This window comes from Bombina bombina, chromosome 5 (genome assembly GCF_027579735.1).
Source record: "Bombina bombina isolate aBomBom1 chromosome 5, aBomBom1.pri, whole genome shotgun sequence".
NCBI classification, from domain to species: Eukaryota; Metazoa; Chordata; class Amphibia; order Anura; family Bombinatoridae; genus Bombina; species Bombina bombina.
Window position 1 is genome coordinate 112,253,258 of NC_069503.1, and position 20,049 is coordinate 112,273,306.

Here is a 20,049-nt window from a genome sequence, read left to right on the forward strand (position 1 = left end):
GATATTTAATCACTTTAGGTTCAGCTATTTGCGTTAATAAACCTTCGCTTATATAGCTAGCTTCCTGTTTTAAGTTTATTTTAGCATACTCGGTTTTACCAAGGTCATGCACTTGTATAGAGATAAATAGATCCTCTTTAACTCTCTCAATCCCTGTGAGGTATTGAGTGTGGCCTCCCCCCTTAGGGATTTTATGATCCCCCTTGTGGAGTGATATGGTTAATACATCGCTATCTAGGGAAATATTCGCTATCTTTCCAGGCGATATTTTAAAAGTATTACCATCAGAGCCACTAAAAGGAGTCTGATCATCTATTTGTAGAATAGTGATTTCAGGTGTAGAGTCATTCCTGAAATGAATCTCCACAGCATCTGGTTTCTCTTCCACCACGTGACAGCTGTGTCTGGTGCGAGATATACCAGATTTTTCATAATTGATAGGCCGTTTAACTTGCGACCAAATTACATTATTTATGCAATCAATTATGGTGCTTAATCGTTTCAGGAGATCACTACCAATAATTAAACGATCAGTTGGCAGATCCACTATAATGACAGGGTGTCTTATGACCCTGTTCCCCAATTTAAATTTTAACCAGGCAGTACCGTAGACTTTTAGGGAGTCACCCCCAACACCTATTAGAGAACCGTCAAATTCTTTTATTTTAGGTTTGTGGGGTGTTAGCTCATTTAGCTGTGTGTAGTACCTGTGGGATAAGATAGTTGCCTGTGACCCAGTGTCAATTAATCCCCTGATAGGGTTGGAGACTGAATCTTGCAGTTCAACTAGTACATAATATCTTCCTGCAGTTTCTATCATTTCACACATAAAATTTGCATTCTTGTACATCTGTGGGCTTCGCCACGTTTTACCTGAATTCGCTGTGTCATTCGATGCAGAGGAAATTTCATACCTACCTGTTTCCCCTATGACAAGGTCAGCTGGGTTCTTGTGTACTGCATCTGTGGAAATAATGTTAAGAGAACACTGCAGAGGAAAAGTTTGGTTAATTTTTCCCGGCTGATGTCGCTCATTGTCACAGCTAATTTGTCCGTTTCCGGTCTGTGGGGAGATAACATGATTAGTATCATTGATATTTATTACTACATTTTGTATATCTCTCCCCTCCCCTTCAGGTGATACTGCAGTATTTATGACTGTGCCTGTGGTCCACTGCTGACCACTGGCTGTACCCCTAAAAAAATATTGTTCGGTTGCTGAGCCGTAGATTTTTGACTCATATTAGCGATTTGTTCGCTCAACCGATTTAATTGGGTAAACAGCCTATCTACCTGATTGTACAAGTTACCTCTACCCCTGGGCCTATCTCTTGGTGCCCCATTGTACTGATTCCTGGACCATTGGGTTCCCTCAGAATCAGGGCCACTATTTCTATTCTGGCGTGGTTGCCCCTGGGGTTCAGCTTGTTCAGCATTAGTACTTTGGGGAGCATTATATACCTGGGGTGTCTGGTTACCCTGAGAATATCTTCGCCGTCTATTGTATCTACCCTTGCGCGGATACCAATTATTTGGTGAGTATTCTCTTTGTGAGTAATTATTCACCTGATTATGTCCCCCACTTTGGTTATAGTCTCCCTGCGCCTCAACCTGTGTAGGGGGAGGGGCAGAATTAAACCTCTGTGGAGATGGCCTGTTTTGACTGGCCACCTCTGCATAAGTCCTCTTGTTAGACTCCAAATTGAGGGGGCTAGGTGACATCCTAGTTTCTGCCACAATTTTGGGTTTTGACTCCTTTTTAACCCCCTGCTCACTGGACTGCTGAATAGAGTATAACTTCGTACTCTCTTTGATCAGCCATTCCAATGAGCAGTCCTCATCAAAATCTCTAGCTAAGTTGATTTTGATGGGTGTAGGCAATGCTTCAAAAAATAAATTTACAAATTCTGAGCCATCAAATCTGGGATTATCTTCAGCCATACTGTACGCATTTTTCAATACAGAAAGGAATTCGACTGGACTCTGATTTGCACGACACTTTAAACCATATACCGCTATTTTCGCTGCAGTTTTAGTGCGATATTGCCCGAATTCTTTTCTGCATTGTTGTTTTACCCCATTCCAGGAATGAATATTCATATCCTTTAGCGAGGCAAAGAATTTGTGATGCTTACTGTCAAATACCCAAGGTAGAAATTCAATTTTAAATTTCTCACTTGTAACATTCATTATAGCTAACGCATTTTCAAAAGCCTGTAAATGATCAATTACAGATGTTGTTCCCTTATTGGAGAATATAGGTACTGCGCGTTGTACGAAGGTGATTATTTTATGGGAATCATAGACTTTATCAGACTTATTTTGGGATTCTCTGTTAGAGTTTCCCTCCCCCGCATCAGCTGCGCTACAGCTGTCCTCTGGATTTACATCCTGAGGGGATTGTCTATTTGGGAAATCTATTTCTGACCCGTTAGGGGTCATTTGTCTATGTTGTTCTATATATTTTCGTACCTCGTCCCTGACGCGTTCGCTAAAGGAGTTAGCATTATCTGTATTATTCTCATTGCTAATATAGGGGTTTTCATTATGGCGATATGACCTTTTTAAATCGCTTAATTCTCTCTGGCTTTGCGCAAGCTGTTTATTTAAATCTTGTATCTGCGCGATTAAGTCCATATTGTGCTTATCTAAGGTGGCTAGGTTTTGGGCAAATTCATCCATTTTATTTTTGGCTGTTTTTAAACCCTCTTCGCGTCTGCGCAAGGAACGAATACTATTTTCTAGCTCCTGTATTTGCAATCGTTTGTCTGTGACACAAAACGACATTTCGTCAATTATGCATATTAAAAGGGGCCAAGATTTTAGTATTAGTTCTTCTCGCTTTTTGGGATCTTTGCATTGATTAATCATTAATAATTCCTGGAAGAATTCATTCTCTTCATTCCACATATTATTATTAACGGTAATATTTTTAGCCCTAGTTTCAAGCATATCCATAAAATCATTTAATTCACCCGCAATATTAAACTTCCCTTTAAGGTAACTTAAGATATCTTTCTTAAGGACTTGACCTTTAGAAATAGGTATGGTTATGGGACCAATTTCATTGCTATGTATAGAATTAAATGAGTCACTTCTGGCTACAGACATTATTGTATTGGTTTAGTATTTATTTAACTAAAACGCTAATACAATTTTTGCCAATAAAAAGAGAGAAGAAAAAAAAATTATATTTAAAAAAAAAAAAAATTTTTAATTAATTTTGAAATATGAAAAATTAATATTCCGAAATATGAAAAATTAATAATTTTGATTAATTTTGAAAATATGAAAAATTAATATTTTTGATTAACTTTGAAATATGAAAAATTAATATTTTTATTAATTTTTCGAAATTAATCTTTAATAATATTTCAAGATATTATTATCAATCTCGAAATATGAAAATCAATATTTCAACTTTTCAAAAATTATATCTTCAAAATATTAATATCGAAATATGAATTTTTTTCTTTTTCTTTTATAATAATTTCTATTTACTTACAAATATATTATATCAATTATGATGGATATTATTAAGTCTCAGCGGTGCCTCCAATTATTATGTCAGTATATTTATGAAAATCTTAGCAGTGCTATCCAAATAATATATAAGTTTATGGCAGGGTTATAAACACAATCTTAAAATAATTTTCCTTAAAAATTGAAACCCTAATCAACCATGCATCTACTAGACCATACAATTAATATAAATATCTGAATTCTTTTATTTAGTTAATATCCATAAACATATTGAAGTATATTCGCAATAAAAGGAAATGAAACAAAATTTATATGCGTTAAAAACCAACTCTTAAGGTATGCTATCCTTCTTACAAAACCCAGAAAGATATACCTTCACAATTCAGCCTTTTATTTATTTAACACAATGGGACTAAAAACCTTTAACATCCAAGCAATACAATTCTAAACAGTGTTTATAAAACAATAGGATAATATATATATTCTGCTATTTAACTGCAATTTATCCTAATACAAAATTAACTGACAATATCAGAACTTGCATAGATGAGTTACTTGGTCAATCAGACGCAGATTTAAACAATATATGTATATAGGCTGTGAAATGCTAACTTGAGAAAAAAAAACAAAAAAAAAAACACACTGCTTCTTTAAATCTATTAAATACAAATTAACTATGCATATAACTTATCTTACAAAACCTTGAATACGTTACCAAAGTAAAAAGCAGTCGATATCCGATATTCCTTGGTAGGAATTATTTTACCTCAGATCACCAATAAGTGTATATCGCAATCAATGAGAAGGGTAGATTAGCTTTGCTCAAGTAAAGTGGTATCTCACACCCAGCGGGAACCAGTTACAAGTTTTAGCTTCAGCAGAAAATCTGTCCTTTTCTCTCCATTGCATTCACTTTTTATTTGTTTTTTTTTTCATTGGTAAATTGTGGGTGGCCCTGCGGGAGCTGACCTTCCCATTGGTTATCTGGGAAGTCTAAATCGGATTGGCCCTTGGAAATTTCATTTTTAACAGCCAGAGAGAACCTTCTGGCTGTAGTTCTCGCAACATAACACCAGGTGGCAGCACAAACAGCCACAGCAACATTTGAAACAACTTAAGTCAGTATTTCTATGAAATGGTTATTAATTTTATCATAATTTACTGCGACAACTATTCATAATATTTGTTTTGGATAAGTTATATCTTAATGAATTTTCTGATCATTTTGATATGAAACATCACATATCTCACATTATATTAAAATAATTTATATTTCATTTAGCCTAATAGAAAATTTATATCTCAGTCATATCACATCAAAGTAACTTCCATATCTTCATCTCACTATATTTTAAAAGATGTATGTGAAACTTTATAAACATTTATTTGCACGTTTATATGATATGACTTAATTCATTTCATGCGGCATTCCGTCTCTTTCTAAGTGCATAGATTGATGCTCATGACCAATGGTTGTCTGCAATAAAAATAGAAATAATTATTAGAGATGATCCAAGCATTAATATGTGTATGGTCCATAAGTATTTATTTATATTCTTAAAAACACAGAGGCTAAGTAAGATCTTTTATGTTTTCAAAACATATATATCATTTCTATGTATATCTGAATTTATTTCCTATAAAAATATCCCCTGCAGCAATTATCTATTTAATACAATGTGCTTAATTTCAATATATATATCATGAACCATTCTAAACATACATGGAAAACTGGCATTGTTCCCCTTGCAAAATGTATTTAATTTTATTTGTGTCACCTTCCCCCAAGATGGGGTTTTTGCAGTACGTCTTCAAATAGAGATTCAGTGAGATAGAACTGTTGTATCACACGTGTCAAATTCCAAAGGGGTCCTTGAACACATTCTTTTCTCACCTCACCAAATGTTCTGAAGTTATAAAAATCTGCATATATAGTCAAATGAATAGGGTCACTGAGCTATTTCCTTTAGAAAAGAAATGTTTGTGTCTTTTACACTACAGGGGTCGTGCTTCAAAAAGGCTCTACTGATCGTCAATCCTGATAGACGTGTATTAGAAGCTGTGTTCAACAAACTCATGTTCAATTAATCCTGAGGTCTCATCTAACATATACAGTGTATAAAATATACATATATATATATATATATATATATATATATATGTACACATATGTAATATTCATCATAATATTCATATACTCTGACAGGCCTCTGCCATTTCTTTGGCATCTTGGTTGAAATCTTTAATTCATCATGCTTATGTCGAGTCGGGTAAAACTCCGCCTCAAAGGATTACAGCTCATTCTACTAGGTCAGTTTCTACTTCCTGAGCTTTTAGGAATGAAGCTTCTGTTGATCAGATTTGCAAAGCAGCAACTTGGTCTTCTTTGCATACTTTTACTAAATTCTACCATTTTGATGTGTTTTCTTCTTCTGAAGCAGTTTTTGGTAGAAAAGTACTTCAGGCAGCTGTTTCAGTTTGATTCTTCTGCTTATAATTTCAGTTTTTTTCATTATAAGATTTAAACTTAATTTTGGGTGTGGATTTTTTTCAGCGGAATTGGCTGTCTTTATTTTATCCCTCCCTCTCTAGTGACTCTTGCATGGAAGATCCACATCTTGGGTAGTCAGTATCCCATACGTCACTAGCTCATGGACTCTTGCTAATTACATGAAAGAAAACATAATTTATGTAAGAACTTACCTGATGAATTCATTTCTTTCATATTAGCAAGAGTCCATGAGGCCCACCCTTTTTTGTGGTGGTTATGATTTTTTTGTATAAAGCACAATTATTCCAATTCCTTATTTTTTTATGCTTTCGCACTTTTTTCTTATCACCCCACTTCTTGGCTATTCGTTAAACTGATTTGTGGGTGTGGTGAGGGGTGTATTTATAGGCATTTTGAGGTTTGGGAAACTTTGCCCCTCCTGGTAGGAATGTATATCCCATACGTCACTAGCTGATGGACTCTTGCTAATATGAAAGAAATGAATTTTTTTTGTTTTCTTTACCTATTAAAACTATATATTTATTTTTAGTAGACAACCCAAAGTATTGATCTAGGCCCATTTTGCTATATTTATTTCCACCATTTCACCCCCAAATGAGATCAAATAAAAAACTTTTTCACAAACTTCATAGTTAAGGTTTTTATTAAAAAGTATTGCTACTCCTTTTTTCCTAGATTTGCGGGGGATGCAATATCATCTCCCACCCATTTCATCTTAAGTTTCTCAGTTTCTTGTAAATTAAGATGGCTCTCTTGGATACCAGCAATATCTGGATTATTTTTACCTAGGTGTTTGATAATAAGATTCCTCTTAAATGGGGACGTAATACCCCCCACATTCCATGATAAGATGTTTACTCCTCTGGATATCTGACCTTGGATTTAACAAGACAATAGGTGAAAAGGGAAGAGAGCGTGTGTGAGGGGGAGAAGGAGGAGAAAGAAAGATAATCCCACCCTCCAAAACTGATGATCCCAGACATTCCATTATGGCTGAAGGTCCCTCATGCAGCCTAATATTCACACTAGCATTGGCCATTCTAGCTATGTACTGTGATAATATTGTATAGGGCTAAATACATTTTAATTATTGTTCTTAGAATGAGCTGCTATACATTAATGTCTATTGTTAACCTATTGAATCAGCTAGTGCTATTGGGCTTATGAAGATTCTTTTAACCCTTTCACTACCGGGACTTCCAGACAAAACTTGCCCAAAATACCAGAGAATTTTTAGCATTTTTGCTATCACTCCATTTACACAGAAATAGAGCCTTGTTTTCGTTTATTTACCTATCAAATCTATATATGTTTTTTAAGTAGACAACCCAAGGTCTTGATCTAGGCCCATTTTGGTATATTTAATGCCACCATTTCACCGCCAAATGCCATCAAATAAAATAAATTGGTACTTTTTTTTTTTTTTACAAACTTTGGGTTTCTCACAGAAATTATTTACATTCTGCTTGTGCAATTATTGCAGAAATGTTTGTAAAAGTTTCCCTGGGATCCTTTAATAGCAGACATATATAGCTTTGTCATTGCTTTTTGTTAATTAGAAGGCCGCTAATTGCAGCTTTGCCCCACACTTCTATTATTCCCGGCAGTGAAGGGGTTAATTAGGTAGCTTAAAAGGTTAATGTTAGCTTTAGTGTAGAGATCAGCCTCCTACCTGACACTCCCCACCTCCTGATCCCTAGCTGAACCCTCCCAAACGTCTCTCTTCCCTCCCCCACCCCCACTGGTAATCCCCATCTTAGGTACTGGCAGACAGTCTTCCAGTATGAAAAAATGTTTTCTTTGTGATTGTTTTTTTTTTACATTTCTCCAGTGTAGAATCTCCCCTTATCCCCCAACCTCCATGATCCTCAAATCCTTAAATATTTGTTGTAGGTAGTTTTTAACCAGCTCCCCCACCCGTGATTTTTAGTTAGGGGGTCCCCCCCATACTCCAGATCACATTTTCAGTAGCATAGCTGCCCCATCCCTCACTGTCTCTACTCCCTTTGCTTACATTTTTCCACAGCGTAGGGCCCCTCCCACTTCCTACTGTTCTCTTCCCACTTCTCATGCTGGGCTGCCCACCCGACTTCCGCCCACACCTCCCGCAGGCTCCAGCAGAAGATTGTTACAGACGGTGACACACACAGTGTCACCATCTGTAATGATCAAAGATCTGCTCTCATATGGAGGCGGAGCACTAATCGTGCTCCGGCTCCATATGCGGGAGATGCCTGCAGCTTCAGGAGCTCCAGATCTTGGCTGTAACCTAAATGAAAGAGGGCCACTTCCGGAGACTTAGGAAGGGGGATCCCTAGTGTAATGAAACAAGTGTCCCAAAGTGGTTTGAGTTTCGGGCAACCCCCCCAAATATGTATCATATCACCTATGTGGTCGCAGTTTCTCCAGCATTGAGGAGGAGCAGTAGGGAACAATTTAGCTAATCTGGCTGCAACATAATACCAGTGTGTGAGTAACTTAAAATTTGTATTGGTGTATGTTGCCAGACCTGAGTGGGAACAGATATTTTCAATTTTTGTTCCCATTTCAATATGTGTGGAGCTTTATCAATAGTTGACGCCCCTTCCATTAAATTATAGTGAATTGACATAGGTTTGCCTATACTAACCCCCTGCTGCCATCTAGATTCCCACAATGTTAGATGAAGGGGAGGTATGGGCTTAAATCCCCAACTAGTTAATAGGCTAATTACTCCAGAATATTCAATAACCAAATACGTTGGCACCTGTGTGGATTCCCTAATTTGGTCTAGCTTAAAGGGACACTGAACCCAATGTTTTTCTCTTGTGATTCCGATAGGGCATGATATTTTAAGCAACTTTCTAATTTACTCCTGTTATCAAATTTTCTTCATTCTCTTGGTATCTTTTTGGAAATGCAAGAATGTAAGTTTAGATGCCGGCCCATTTTTGGTGAACAACATGGGTTGTTCTTGCTGATTGGTGGATAAATTCATCTACCAATAAAAAAAAAAGTGCTGTCCTGAACAAAAAAAGCATAGATGCCTTCATTTTCAAATAAAGATAGCAAGAGACCGAAGAAAAATTGACAATAGGAATACATTAGAAAGTTGCTTAAAATTGCATATCTGAATCACAAAAGAAAAAAATGTGGGTTCAGTGTCCCTTTAACAAAATGCCTCTGTGAAGAGGTGGACCATAGGTCTGATACCCTTTCGAAGCCCAAACGGGCCCACGTTGCAGTGTGAGAGTAAGGAAGGCCTGTGAGAAGGCCTGATAAAGTAGTGATGGGAGAGGGATGGGGAGCTATCAGTTTATAATGCCTAATCTGATCCCATGATGAGGGGCATTCTTTAATTATTAGATTGTTGATAGATAAATTTCTACGGCAATGTGGCGGGGTTTTAGGACCCCTGAGAGCATTCTGTTTTTTTTTTTTTTGTCTTTTTTTCTTAAGCTTGACTAATAATATTCTTATGTTCATAAGCTATAGTTACTTCAGATGAGAGTTACTTCAGAGAAAAAGCGAGAGAAAGAGTAGTAGGAAGAGAAGATAGTGATTATAGAGAGAAACATAGAGGAGAGGGGGAAGAGGAAAAAAAATGGGATTTATCCATGGTGTGGGAAAAGGGGAGGAACAAGTGGAAGTGGAAGGTCAAGACAGCTTTTCCTCCTCCATCTCCCCCCTTAGGTTGCTTTTTAAATTGATTTATTCCAAATTGCTAGCATCATTTCATGGGTCTCTATTTTGTGAGTTTTTAGGTAATGGTATATCTCAAGCGTCAGTACGTCTGACACCGTTGATCTCCATTCCTCTTTCGAGGGGATCGTTTGGGTTTTCCAGTATTTCGGGATAAGTTTCTTGGCTGCGGTCAGCATGATCAACAGCAGAGGTTGTTTTCCCAGACCATTCAGCTTGGGCAGAGAGATAAAGAAGATGTATTCTGGAGAGCAGGTGATCTGAGTAGAAAGAATCTCAGAAACTTCATTAAAGATATCTGCCCAGAACTCCACCAGCCCTGAATATGACCACCAGATATGAAGGAGAGAGCCCTCCCCTTCACAGCCCCTCCAGCAGGAGCCGCTAAGTGCAGGGAATATCTTATGCAGTCGAGCCGGGGTTAGGTACCATCTGCACAAAAAGTTCAAATGAATTTCCTGGATTGTCGCTGAGACAGAGGAGCTCTTAGTTAACTTAAAGGCTTTAAGCCATGTTTCTGCTTCAATAGTTTAATTGAGTTCTCTGCCCCAAGAATGTGTGTATGACGGGAGGTAGGCGGGGTCTGGGTAAACCATTATTTTGTATAATTTGGATATAAGTTGTGTAGGGGCAATGGCGTGATGCACAGCTTTTCAAAAACTGTGGTTTCCCTACCTAAGCCTTTTTTGTTTTTTGTGGTGGAGATGAAGTGTAGAAGTTGGTGGTAATGGAGCCATGAGGAGAAAATCTCCCCATGGGACTCCTTCAAGGTGGCTTGTGATTTCATTTTGCCGTTCTCTACGGAGTATTGGATGGATCCCTTTCTCAAGCTATAGTGTTTTTCTATGGAGAATCACAACCGGTGGAATGGGAGCTCCACATTTTCAATGATTGGAGTGAGAGGGGCGTGTTTAGATGAGATTTGAAAGCTAGTGGTCATAAGTTTATTCCATTCTGCCAGGATGCCCACTGTGACAAAATATTTATGTATATTTTTGGGTCTCTTTTGAGGCACAGTCCATGCCAATGTTGCTATGTTATTTAGCCTAAAGATTTGTCTATCAATTTGAAGCCATGCTTTACTGTTGGTGTTATGAGCCCATTCGACTATGTGTTGGAGTGTGATTTTATTACAAGACCAGAGACTTCATATTTTTGCTTATACTTTCCTTTACTACTCAACTGCAGCTTTTTAAAGTAATACAAGTTAACATAACATTAAAACAACAGAGAAAAAAAGAGACCATACATGACAAGGTTAAGGTAGAGAAAGAGGTATAAAGTGACCAATCGGAATAATCATAGTGACCATAAACTTAGCACTCCAACCTCCTCTTTCTTTTGCTGCGCGGCTGAAGATAAGTATTAAAGTTTTGTGCTTGCTCTTGATTGTATTAAACATTTTATTATCTTGTTTCCCTTTCATTATTTCGTTTTTCACTTGCTTTTATATACGTTTTTCATTTAATTTATATATTTATTTTCTTTTATTTAAGTTGTTGATATTTTCCATTCCGTTTCCCCCCCCCCCCCAATAACTCTATCTCTTTTAAGACATCCTGTCTTGAATAAATATTGTACCTCTTTGGTTTTCTCTATTTCATTATCCCCTTTTGTTTTCTGTTCTCCCTGAGTTGTTTTCTGGCAGCCATTTCCTCTCCCTCTGTCTCTCTTCCTTCCGTCGCCATTTTGTGGGCGTTCCTTCCTGTGTACTTTATTCCCGCCTCTAAATTGTCACTGCTATCTGATTTTCACCTCAGCTGCTCACAAAAAGCTAACAGTGTAGCAAATTACAGTGAAAATTTTGTCAGAGACTCCATTATTTCACTCTCCTTTGCTTATACTGACACCTGGTGGTAAAAATATATATTTATTATTAGGGTTGCACCGATACCATTTTTTTAAGACTGAGTACAAGTACCGATACTTTTTAAAAAATACTCGCCGATACCAATTGCCGATACTTTTTTAATGTCATGTGACAGTGTCCCAAGCACAATACAGACTAATGATTTAAGATAGCTTCCTTATAATTATGAAGAACTGTAACTCAAAAGATATTATGAAATAATTTAACAGTTTTATTTGCTTGTTGTCACAAAGTTCTAAAAACTCGAAGAAATATCACAGAACACGTTTTTAAATAAAAATATTACATTCAAATATATTCATAACAACAATAAATAACAAATGTAATATCACAACCAACCAAAAGTGCAATGCAGTTAAAAATATACCAGTGCATTGTTTAAACATGGGGAGCAACACTATGGACTAGCTTACATTTGACTGGTAAGCTTTACCAATGCTCATTGCATGTGCAACTCCATTAAAGTCTATTGAGTTGGAAATGTGAACAGAGCATTGGTAAAGCTTACATATCAAATGTAATCTAAATCTAGTCCTATTATTGTAAGATGTGTGTTCATAGGAATTAACTTAATTTTTTCTATGAACACTCTTCCTGCAATTATATAAGCTAAGCATGTTCCTCAGAGTACAGTATGTTTTGAGCATAATTGTGCAAGAGAAGAACTAGCAGTATAACAGGCAATCTAGCAATTATAATAATTTTTGAAAAGTTAGTAGCAAGTTCTTTTTAAGGAACAGAAGCATCTCTGTATGTTCAGCTATACGTCTGTTTCTGCTATCAGTAATGTTTGATGCTAAGCTGAGCAGTCTCATTTTCAGCACTACTGCATGGGGCAGAAAGATCATTTTGGGCAATTTTAGCTAGAGCTTGAAATCTCAGTTTATTAACTACCCAGTACCTCAGGGGTTTGTCTGAACAAGGTACAGTGATCTCTCTTACAATAATACAATACAACAGCAATTTGTATGGGAAGAACAGAAGTGAAACATTTTTAGTTGAGTCTCCACTACAGGAAAATGAAATGGGAACATGCAGTTTGAAAAAACTCCACAAGATAGAGTATGGGTAGGAAGTGCAGGTATCGGTGCATTTGCATGAGTACAAGTACTCATGCAAATACTTGGTATTGGCACTGATACCGATACTAGTATCGGTATCGGTGCAACCCTATTTATTATTAATACATACAATTTTAGGTACTTTGTCAGAGAAGTTATTTTTTTCCTCATTATCAATTTAAATTTTATATATTTACTAGTTGTTGTTAACCTTTATTCATTTTAATTACTTATTACTTCAGTATAGTATTTATTTTATTGTTTTCTGACCAACATGTCTCAAAGCTCTGACTGTCCTAACCCTCTTACTGAGCAATCTGTTCAAAAAATGATTGACTCATCTTTGGGTAAATATATGTCTCAAATGACTAATTTAATTTCTAAAATGCCTTCTTCTTCTAAACAAATTCTAAAAAGAAAAGTGCCTTCTAATGCTATTAAGTTAGCAAAAAATTAGTGGATAAATCTAAACAAAAATGATCCTTAATAAACTTTCCTGGCCGAAAAGGAAGCAAAACATCCGCAAAAAGACCCCTTTCTCCCAAGGGGATAAAAAAGGGAGTTTTAAAAGACAAAACAGTTTTTTCATCTAGATAAGAATTAGCAGCATTATCTAATATTTATTCTTCAGATTCCACTGTTGAAAATTCTGATTTTGATTCAGAAAATGACGTTAATTTCTCAGATTCCTCTGATTCTGAGCCTAAGGCTAAAAAATCTAAAAAACATGGCAAGAAATCTAAACACTTGGAAGATGAAAAATTAAAATTTGTTGATGCGCTTGGAAACCCAAGGTTTAATGCTGAAACCCTTCATCATCCTCGATCCTCTGAATGGTTTCCAGCAATAGACATTTCAGAATTTGTGGATTTTCAGCTCAAAAAATCCCTTAATAAACGCTCCAGAAATAATATGAGGGCTGAATGTCCCAGACCCTTATTACCAAAAAATAGTAATATCACCCCCGAAATTGATCCTAAAGTAATTAAATATATTGGGACTCCTGCTGATAAAATCAAGAAAGGAATTGATAAATCCTGGCGTAATTGCCAGGACAAACTTTTAGATTCAATTGGTCCTATAACTAAATTGTTTGAGCTCTCTAAACAGGCTTTAATGGAAGAATCCTATTTAGACCCTGCTGTAGTAAGAGAATGGGTTCAAAGAATACTTTCTTTTGTGGGTAATACCAACTCTGCCATGATAATTGAAAGGCGCAAAAATATTTTACGCAGAATAGATCCAAAAATCTGTGATTCTGCTATTAATGAACTTAACTCAGATAAAGATGGTTTATTATTTGGAGATGCCTTTTTCAAGGATCTCAATCAATACACGAATACTTTCTCAACCCTTAACAAGGTTAAAACTACTTTGAGGAAATCTTTTAATTGAAAAAGTTTATTTTGTTTTTCCTCGTAATTACATAAATAAGAAAAAGCAAATGTCACATCAACATAATATAAATTGAGGCTTACAACAGCAGGTCTAAGTATCCTTAAAACAGCAATAATACTTCTTTAGTTTCCAGGTTACCTTATGCACTAATATAATATATTGTCTAGCATAATAATACACAGTATCACTTTCTCCTACTCCATCCAAGCCCCTTTCCCGTGTGAGTACAAGTAAGCCCAAGGAACTATCGGGGCCTCCATGACCCATAATATAATGAGATTCAGACACTCTTGAGATTACCAAATTGAACAGTACTCCAAAGTAACCAATACAATAAATATTCTTGATAACATAAATTATTGGTCTGATTGACTTGCAGCTCTGGCTTCTGAGTACATGATCCACGGTTCCCAGACAGAGATAAACTGTTCTTCTGTATCTAGCAAATTAGCTGCAGTATTACTCATTTGACAGTAATAACCAATTTTATTTAAGATAATCTGGAAGTTAGGGATCTCAGCTTTCCAAAACTGGGCTATTGTTAATCTAACTATGGTAAATATAAACTTTTTTTGTGCCATATTGAACCCCGGAATAGGTTCATGCAGAAGGGCCTGGGTGGCAGATACTCTTAAAGGGCATCTGAAAATGTTGCTCAATAAACTGAAGGTTTGTGACCAAATGTTTGCTACCCGCGGGCAGTCCCACCACATGTGTGAATAAGTACCGACTTCGCTACACCCTCTTAAACAATTTCTACTACCTAACTCCAAATTATGAAGTCTTGAGGGGTGGAAGTACCATCAAAATGCAGTATTCATGTAATTCTCTTTTAAATGAGCACATATGGAAAAGGTAGGTCCCTTATACAAAACAGCATTCCACTTTTCTAAAGTCCAAGTAAAATGAAATTCCTCTTCCCACTTCTGTATATAGGCATGCTTACATGCAGACAATGGAGAGTTAAAAATGGCGTACAGTCCAGTAATGGTCCCTCTCATTCTCTGTCTAGCTAAGCAGATTTGTTCTAAGTATGTGGTGCTCCATTTATATGAGCTACCTATCACCTCACAAACTCTTGCCCTCAGCTGTAGATAGTGATACCAACTGGGTCTATCTCGTTCATTAAGGCTAGCATATGTGTTAAAGTCCATAAAGTACTGTCCCCTCAAAGTGTCAGCAATTCTGTACAACCCCCTATTAGCCCATTTATTCTGAAGCCCCGAGTCAAGTGTAGTAGATAACGTTACTAGCAGCATTGCCTTAGATGTGTCTGATATTAGCTTAAATTTAGCGGTCAAAGAGTCCCATAATGAAACGGAGTGTGCAACCGCTAAGTAAGTTTTCCATACATTAGGTCTATGAGTTCTATTAGTCCATAAAAGTTTATAAATTGTTTCTATCCCAACCATTTCCGACTCCAATTGTACCCATTGAATATTATCAAATCTATTATGCCATAATGAAGTCTGAGCCATACGGGCTGCTCGGTAATATGCCAGAAAATCGGGCAACCCTATTCCACCCCCTCTTCTACCTCTACAAAGCGTTTGTTTATTGGTTCTCGCTCTCTTACCTTGCCAAATAAACTAAATTATATGTTTTTGAAGTTGTCTAAGCATTTTAGTTGACAATGAGACAGGCAAGCATCTAAACAGATATAATAATTTTGGGAAAATTGTCATTTTAATTCCAATTATTCTACCATATAATGAAATTTTCATCTTTTCCCATTTCTGAAGCAAATTTTTAATCTGTGATATCAAAGGAGGATAGTTAAGTTAGTAAAGATCATCAATCCTATTTGTAAGTATCACTCCTAAATATCTCATTCCTTTCTCAGCCCAAGAGAAAGAGAAATTTATCTCCATGAGTTTTTTTGTATGTGCTGGTAAATTAACACTAAGAGCTTCACACTTATCATTGTTGATTTTATAGCCTGATATCGCAGCAAACTTAACTATAGTAGAATACTATATTGGAAGGGAAATAAGTGGCTTTGTGATCGAGAGAATAATATCATCTGCGAAAAGACTAATTTTGTATTCTTTAGTGTTTGTGTGTATACCTGTGATATCTACACTTCGTCTAATGTTGGCTGCCAAAGGTTCGATACACAGTGCAAACAAAAGCGTGGAGAGAGGGCACCTCTGTCTGGTACCATTCATAATTTCAATGTGCTTGTTAAGTCTGGAAGCCAAAATTTTAGAAATTTTTTTAATATCCTGATTGATTAAGGATATAGGAAGATAATTTTTGCAGTGCTGCTTATTTTTGCCCGGCTTCGGGATCACCGAAATTCGAGCTAGTAAAAATTATTTCGGGACACAGCCCCCTTCTAACGTGATTAAAAGTGTACACCAATAAGGGGCCCAATTCGTCCAGAAAATAATTTTTAGGTGTTTGATTGTCTGTCTAATTTCAGCTAAAGTAATAGATGCATTTAGCCCATCTACGTCATCTGAATCAAGCTTAGGCAAGTCGCCCTGACCCAAAAAGTCTTGATAGTTTTCTAATTGTCGGGGATTCCTTTCTCCTCGGGGGAAGAGCATACAGTGATTGATAATATGATGCAAATGTGTCTGCTATAAGTCGTGGATGGTAAGTGGTAGAGCCATCTTGTTTCTGCAACTGGGGGATTGTCGTAAGCCTTGTCATATCTTTCTATCTGCAAGCTAACATCTTATCTGGCTTGTTTGCGTGAATAAAATATTGTGTGTCATTGAGTTTTAGGGATCTAGATGCTTCCTGAGATAACAATTTATATAGCTCCTCCCTTTTATCGTTTAATCTTTTTAGTGTGGTTGCGCTCTGAGTAGTACAGTGTTGATTATGTAATTGTTTAATTTCTTCTTTTAGTCTCTCACTATAGATGTGTGCAGCTTTTAATTTAGAGCTAGGCTCTCTAATATGCCTCTTGTAAAGGCCTTAAGCGCCCCCCACACATAACATGGGTTTTCTACTGACTGTTGGTTGGAGCCAATAAAAACTCCAATTTCCTTTCTCAAGAACTCCAGGAAAATTTTATCCTTAAAAAGGGTGGGATTCAAGTGCCAACTCTTATTCCTCAGCAGATCTATTAACCCTGAAAGTGTCGTTAAAACCACATTATGATCTGACCAGGTGCTAACTATTATGTCTGATTTTATAAGTAATGGTGCCAATATCTGGCTCACTAGAATATGGTCAATTCTTGAATAAGCCTTATGGGCTGTGGATTAAAAGGTATAATCCCTGTTTTTGCCATTCTGAACTCTCCAGCTATCTAATAGGTTGTGATCCAACAAAAAATCATACAGTACTTTTCTAAATTTCTGTGTTTGAGAAACAGATCTCACCCCTGATCTGTTCATTTCGGGGTCTACTACCAAGTTGAAGTCTCCCCCAATGATCAGCCTGTACTGTTTCCAGTACATTAATAACTTACTGATTTTAGCCAGGAATGGGGCCTGGGACTCATTAGGGGCATATGTTTCCTATGACAACTGGCGTGTCGTGGATTCTACCTCTTAATATTATGTATCTACCCTGTGCACCTATAAAAGCCTCTTATTCATGGAAATTGATACTATTATGCATAAGTATAGATACACCAAACTTTTTCCAACTACCAGTGGCATGATACTGCCACTTAGTACGCTCTGTCCCAATATTTAGGGGTTGCTGACTTAGTGAAATGCGTCTCTTGCATGAAGACTATGTGTGCCTGTAGGGATTTGTACATATTAATGGCTTTGCGCCTTTTCACATTTGAATGAAGAACTTTAACATTATGCGTGAGCACATTAAGTGTCATATATATATTGATTAATATTTGCTTTTAACATGAGTACATTGCTAAACGTTTCTGTAAATAACCATAATGTACCCCTCCCAAACGAGAGGATTAAACTTACATAAAATGAACAAGATACTGATTCAACCCTGAATACAACACCACACATTCGGTACCTGAAAATCATTGACTGTGAAGACCTTGACCTGCTGAGGAAAGAACAATAAACATTGCCAACAATAACATAAAACTGTAGAACTGAATATACAATCAAAATTATTTGTAACCCATCATCTGGGTTTAAGAACATAAGAAATAAGAAAACCTGTAAGAGAACTGTTAGTGGACTCAGTGGGAAGGGGAAGGGTAAAGGGAAGGCAGGGTAAAAGGTCCAGCAAGAAGGTTATCAAAAATAAAGAAGTCCGCCAGGAACTCCAAGTTGAACCAGTGAACTGAACGAAAAGTAATTACACCAGTCACACTTTATTTTCCTCTCCGCACATGGAGAATTAGCAATTGAAGTTTCAGCAGCATGTATCTCCTAGTGCTCTCTTCAAGTGGGGCTCTCCTGATCCCGGCTAGGCTGAGCATTTTTGCCCACAGATGTCCATTCTCTTGTAATTGCTTTACGCTGTGGCTTTGGGGAAGAAGTCTCTGTGTCGTTAATTTTCTCTAGCCTCAGTTTTTCCAGAATGCTCTGACCTTCCGAGAGACATGAGCAGGAGTATGATGACTTCTCATGCATAAAAATAAGCTTGAACGGAAAACCCCAATGATATTTAATCTGTGCCTTTATCAATACCAAAACAACCGGTTTAAGTTCTGGCCTCCTCTTGAGGGTAGTTGACGAAAGATCTGTGAATAGCTGCAAGGTATGACCTTCAAAGGTTATTCTATGAACATTCCGTATTGCTTGCATGATTTGATCCTTGATATGATAATAGTGTAACTTGGTGATCACATCTCTTGCTGTCGCTGTTGTAGGTGGTCTGGCCAGTGCCCTGTGTGCTCTGTCCATTAGAAACAATGAAGGATCTGTATCCGGCATTAATTGTTGAAGCAGTTTCAGTAGTGTATCCGGTAGGTTGTTGTATGATTCGGGCAGATTTCGAATTCTAATATTTGATCTTCTGGATCTGTTTTCCAAATCCTCCAATGCATCCTCCAGCTTTTGTATCTGTTCTTGTTGTGTTTGTATAACGGTCTGCATACTAGGTATTTCCTCCATAATATCATCCATTTTATCTTCCAATGCTGCCGTTCTATCTCAAATTTCTGCGATATCTTGTTTTAATTCTGAGAGAGCTGCCCTCATCTCTTCCTTAAACATTTGCTTAATCTGCAACAGAAGGTCACCACTCTGCGAACCCCCCTCCGATGCTGTATGGGGGCTTTTTGGGCAGGATGGTTGTGAATCTGCATCCACAGATGGTTCCCCAGCATTTTGTTTCTTTTTTAGCTGAGATCTCGAGAGACAGTCTTTAACTGACTGGTTTCTTCCTTTCATTATAGCTAGCTAGGTAGATCTCAGTAGATAGCAAGGACTGGAATTCAACAATTAATAACAGGAGAGTTATAATAGATGCATAGGAAAGGGCTCCCACTCAGCCCGCTTATAAGATATGTTTCTAATTCAGCTCCATGCCTATAGATTTAACAGGTTGCAGCGTATGAATAAGCATGTACCAAGAGGGTGCCAGTTTTTAAGGCTTATTGATTAGTACTCCCTCGGTGTCCCAGTCCCACCTATATCTTGCAGGGCTAGGAAGGGAGACAACAGTGCCTGTAAAGTCTTTTAACTGCAGTAAGCACCCTTCTCAGGTATTGTAAATTACTTAGGCTTGTCCTGCCATATAATCTCTCTTCCCAGGAGCTGTGTCCTCACAGGACGATCACGGAGTAGGGAATTGGGGATATGACCCGCCACCACCAAGGATGGCAGGAAAGGGGGAGGGAGAGAGATATAAATCTAATTATTTTAAAAGTTCCAGGAACTCAAAGCTGCTGTACTTGGACATTCAATGATGTTACACAGGCTATCAGGCAGTCTTTTGATAATAATACAGCAAGTCTATGTAAATTGGTAACCAAGACACCGTAGATGCTCTTGCAAATTTTGTGGCTATGATATTAAAATGATATGCCTCAGAGAGAAAGAAAATGGCGATTTTTCCCGCCACCAGCCCCTCTCCTTTGCTCCTCTGCCACTCAATCTATGTACTTTTTGTGACTTGCAGGTCCCCAAAACAGGCCAGATTTCTCCCCAAGT

General features: G+C 37.1%; 1 protein-coding gene across 1 annotated transcript in view; it reads left to right on the forward strand.

Moving 5' to 3' along the window:
• LOC128661371 (uncharacterized) overlaps positions 1 to 20,049 on the forward strand; it is a 302,587-nt gene that overhangs the window by 224,502 nt on the left and 58,036 nt on the right. Inside the window, exon 7 of the mRNA XM_053715634.1 lies at positions 13,239 to 13,969. Within this exon, the coding sequence (XP_053571609.1) occupies positions 13,239 to 13,969 (731 nt within the window). The remainder of the gene's footprint in view (positions 1 to 13,238; positions 13,970 to 20,049) is intronic.